A 2,381-nucleotide genomic window follows, 5' to 3' on the forward strand; every position below is an offset into this window, starting at 1 on the left:
GGGTGAGGAGCTACTCACTGGAGCGTGGGAGTCTTTACCCAGTAGGAATTGTGACTCTCCCCCACACTGGCATGGATGGAGCCCCTTCCCCTATTCCCCGCTGCCATATACGCTCTAGCCCCTCCCTGAAGCTGTATGCGATTAGGGCAGAGTTGCATACAAGCGGCAGCGGCGAGCAGCTGTGCCGCTCCACCTCTCTTTGATGGATATAAACAGACAGCCCAGCTGGGATGCTCTTTTTTGAATGGACGCAGCTGAACTCGTAAAGCGATGGCTATTTGGCTTGGAGGATGATCCTGTGTTATGCCCTCTTTTCATGCTCCTCAAGATGCCCGAGGGAGGATGCAGAGAGCACAGCTGTCTGTGGGCAAGCCAGGAGAAGAGGCTCAAGACATACCACTTCTTTTGGCACCTTCATCCTCGGAACTGTGAGAAAGCACACTCCTGCTGGCCGAGGTATGTTTGTCCTGTTTGCTATGGCAGCCAAAGATGAGGCACAGCTATTGCCAAGATTTCAAACATTTCTTTTTTTCTTTTCTTTTTTTTTTTTTTTAAATGTATTTAAGCTAGGCGGTGGTGGTGCATACCTTTAATCCCAGCACCCAGGGTTAATCCCAGCACTTGGGAGGCAGAGGCAGGCAGATCTCCGAGTTGGAGGCCGGACTGTTCTACAGAGCGAGTTCCAGGACAGTCAGGTCTACACAGAGAAACCTTGTCTAGGGGAAAAAAAAAAAAAGAGTATTTATTTTATATGTATAAGCATTGCACTTGCTTGCTTGTGCACCCTGTACATGCCTGGTGCTGGAAGGAGGCAGGATAAGGCATGCAGTCTTGTGGAACCTCAGTTACAGATGGTTGTGAACCTTTTTGGGAGGCAGGGGAGTCGGGGTAGGGGAGGCGAATGAACCCTGACGAAGTCTCAGAACTGACAACAACCGAGCAGACAGGAGGCCCCGGCACTAAGAAAGTGGACAGCTTTTTAAAAAGTTTTATTTCAAGAACCTTGTTTTTGTTTTTGTTTTTTTTAACTGGTATTCCAAAAAAGGCGGGTCAAAGTACAAAACCAAAAGTCAGCTGAGTGCCAGAAGAGGTTTAGAAGTCACAGCTGCAGAAGCAACGTACAGAGAGCACAGACAAGAACCATCCAATATATGCAATCCTGCTCAGTTTCTTTGCTTATTTTAAGTGTTTCCCCCTCCTACAAAACACATCAGAGCATGCCATGAGATCAGAAAAAGAAAAGCTTAACAAATGGTTACGAGACGTCGACACTGCCAGAGAGGAGACAACGGTCCTTCCCTCCCCCACCCCCCTTTCCTCTCTTCTTGCTGGGTCTCAGGTTAGGTTATTCTGGAGACAGTTCACCTCCAAGTCATCCTGGTCACCTTTGCCACCCTCAAGTTTGGGTGACATGGAGTTCTGGATGTTAAAGGACTCTTCCTCCTTCAGGCGGGACTTGAGAGCTTCCTGGATTTTATGGGGAGCACTGGGGTCGTCCTGGAAGAGGAGAGAATTGGGGGGATTGTTGGGAAGAAAGACAACAGATAGAAGGATCAAAGCAATCGTGCCGGGCCCTCCTAGACGGCTGGGAGCAGGTTGGAGCAAGGACAGCAATGCTAAGTTTGGAATAAGCCAGCAGAGACTAAGGGGCTGAGAGCGGCTGCCGCGGAGGAAAGCCACCCTCCTGAAAGCACTGATCCTGGCCAGAAGTTCACAGGTAATCATCCATCAGTAGGGAAGTGGAGGCAGGAGAGCCGGAAATTCAGGGCTAGCCATAGCTATATAGCAAGTTCAAGATCAGCCTGTACTATGTACAAACAGGCAGGCAGACACAAGTAGTCAGATTATGAATCTTTCCTCATTAAGAGGTGGGGAAGAAACTGGTCCATTTATTTATTTATTTATTTATTTATTTATTTATTTATGGACAGGGTCTTACTATGTAGGTAGCCCTGGCTGGCCTAGAACTTATTATGTAGACCAGGCTAGTCTCAAACTCATAAAGATCTGACTGGTACTAGCTGCTAGTGTTGGCATGAAAGGTGTATACTACCATACCTGGCTACTTCTTTTTTATAGATTTTCCCAGTAAAGATTTTATTTATTTATTTATTTATTTATTGGTTTTTTTTTTTTTTTTCGAGACAGGGTTTCTCTGTATATCCCTGGCTGTTCTGGAACTCACTCTGTAGACCAGGCTGGCCTCGAACCCAGAAATCCACCTGCCTCTGCCTCCCAAATGCTGGGATTAAAGGCGTGCACCACCACTGCCTGGCAAGATTTATTTTATTAATTTTAATCATGTATATGTGTGTTCATCTGTGTGGGGGTGTATGTACCTGAGTGGAGGTGACTGCAGACATGTGTGTTCATCTGTGTAT

At 46.9% G+C, this 2,381-nt stretch overlaps 1 protein-coding gene across 3 annotated transcripts in view; it reads right to left on the bottom strand.

The window, feature by feature from the left end:
* Nucleotides 1-968: 968 nt before the first annotated feature.
* Nucleotides 969-2,381, bottom strand: part of Cspg5 (chondroitin sulfate proteoglycan 5) — a 16,145-nt gene continuing 14,732 nt past the window's right edge. For 2 of the 3 annotated variants that reach the window (XM_028785396.1, XM_028785395.1), the window contains exon 5: nt 969-1,497. In XM_028785396.1, coding sequence (XP_028641229.1) covers nt 1,336-1,497 — 162 coding nt within the window. In that variant the 3' untranslated portion in view covers nt 969-1,335. The remainder of the gene's footprint in view (nt 1,498-2,381) is intronic. The other variant, XM_028785397.1, reaches the window with a different exon arrangement.

This window comes from Grammomys surdaster, unplaced genomic scaffold, assembly GCF_004785775.1.
Source record: "Grammomys surdaster isolate TR1022 unplaced genomic scaffold, NIH_TR_1.0 125216, whole genome shotgun sequence".
NCBI classification, from domain to species: Eukaryota; Metazoa; Chordata; class Mammalia; order Rodentia; family Muridae; genus Grammomys; species Grammomys surdaster.